At 35.5% G+C, this 1,855-nt stretch overlaps 1 protein-coding gene across 1 annotated transcript in view; it reads right to left on the bottom strand.

Moving 5' to 3' along the window:
- The window catches only part of LOC107572545 (DENN domain-containing protein 2D-like), a 15,834-nt gene extending 14,837 nt beyond the window's left edge, over positions 1–997 (bottom strand). The window contains exons 1-2 of the mRNA XM_016258966.1: positions 527–997; positions 353–465 (exon numbers count right to left, since the gene is read on the bottom strand). Coding sequence (XP_016114452.1) covers positions 353–465; positions 527–673 — 260 coding nt within the window. The 5' untranslated portion in view covers positions 674–997. The remainder of the gene's footprint in view (positions 1–352; positions 466–526) is intronic.
- Between the last annotated feature and the right edge of the window lie 858 nt (positions 998–1,855).

Below are 1,855 nucleotides of genomic sequence, written 5' to 3'. Positions count from 1 at the left end.
TCAATACACTCCATTCTGTGTGATTTATAAGCTTTTTGAAAAGTGGGGACATGGGGTAATGTCCTGAAAAGTCACCTTCTCCTTGTAATATCTGTCATACCTTTGTCATTATACACATTTATGTCCTCATTTGTCACAAAAACGCGCACACACAGTGTGTGTGAGAGAGAGAGTGTGTGTGTGAGTGCGTGTGTGTGTGCGTGTGTGTGTGTGAGAGTGTGTGTGTGAGAGTGTGTGTGTGTGAGAGTGTGAGAGTGTGTGTGTGTGTGTGTGTGTGGGAGTGAGTGTGTGTGTGTGAGAGTGTGTGTGTGTGTGTGTGTGAGAGTGTGAGAGTGTGTGTGTGTGTGTGTACCTCTTGTATTCGGTCAGAGGAGCCCAGTTGATTCCCTCTGGAAAGCAGAAGAGATGAGCGGCTTTCATGCACTTCTCCTCTTCCTCGCGCTGCAGACGCCCCATCACCTCACGCTACACACACACACACAATACAGTCAGTACTTTGAACGTGCACACACACACACACACTCACTGGTCTGACCTTGGGGAACTGGTAGGTGATGTGGGGCTCGTAATCTTCCTTGTTCCTCTTCTTCCTCAGACTGACCACCAGCAGATACTCGAAGAAGAGCTGACCCGTGTGACTGCGTCCTGCAGGAGGCTCCGCGGCCGGATACATGCCGGGATCCGAGGAGCTGCGCTCTGAACACACACACACACACACGTGACATTTAACAACAGACTCTTCTGAGAAACACACCACTGACAAACCACAGGCAGAACAATGAGGAGGTGAGACGATCACAGACACGCTTTGTGCTGGAAACCTCAGAGGAAAGAGCACTGGAGCATCTGACAGCAACACGCTCACATATCACACATTAGAGAACAGAAAACTCCTCTCATACATTCATACATGCATGGCATTACAGAGGCTCAGTGTGCCGTGACTTTCATCAGAAACACAGACACAAACCCGTCAACACTTCAGCAGCAGACTTCTGTTTACAGTCTCTGGAAAACTGACAAAACCTCCCTTAAAATCACAAAGAAATGCATATTTTATGTGTGTTTATTCATTTTAAATCATTTTTTAAAAAATGCAAAAAAGGTAAATATTTGTTAAAAATCTATATTTAGTATGAATGAAAAACATATAAATATATATAAACATAGATGCATTAAATTACATTTAATTATTATAATTATATTTTAATTAAGTATGATATATGTTAAAACGTACTGCTTTATTAAATATACAAATTTACGTATGAATATTTTTAAATATTTTTGAACCATACAAAAATGAAATTACAAATTAAATTACAACTACATATATGAATTCTGTTTTTATTTATGTGTATATTTATATGCATATATTTTATATATGAAATGTATTTTTATTATAAAATATTTTTTGTTTAAATATTTCATAATGCTCTTAAATAAATATTAAAAAAACATATTATGCATTTATATATTTAATCATATAGGGGTTAGGGTTTTACAGTATATAACAACATAAAAATATTTATTAATTAATTGATGTATAATTTTAACCTTTATGTATTTTTTAACCCCCAATGGATTTTTTATATATTTATATATTTGTCATATAAATATTTCATAATACTCATAAATAAATATTAAAATACATATTATAATATATCATACTTAATTATAATATAATTTAAGATTTAATTTATAAAATTAGGGTTAGGGTTTTACCGTATACACACACTGTGTATATGTATATATATATATATATATATAAAAAAATATATATGTGTGTGCGTGTGTGTGTGAGTGTGTGTGTGCGAGTGTGTGTGTGTGTGTGTGTGTGTGTGTGTGTGTGTGTGTG

The sequence above is a fragment of the Sinocyclocheilus grahami genome, unplaced genomic scaffold, assembly GCF_001515645.1.
Source record: "Sinocyclocheilus grahami isolate Dianchi unplaced genomic scaffold, SAMN03320097.WGS_v1.1 scaffold1772.1, whole genome shotgun sequence".
Lineage (NCBI taxonomy): Eukaryota > Metazoa > Chordata > Actinopteri > Cypriniformes > Cyprinidae > Sinocyclocheilus > Sinocyclocheilus grahami.
Note: the sequence above shows the minus strand (reverse complement) of the source record. Positions and strands in the feature narration are given on the sequence as shown.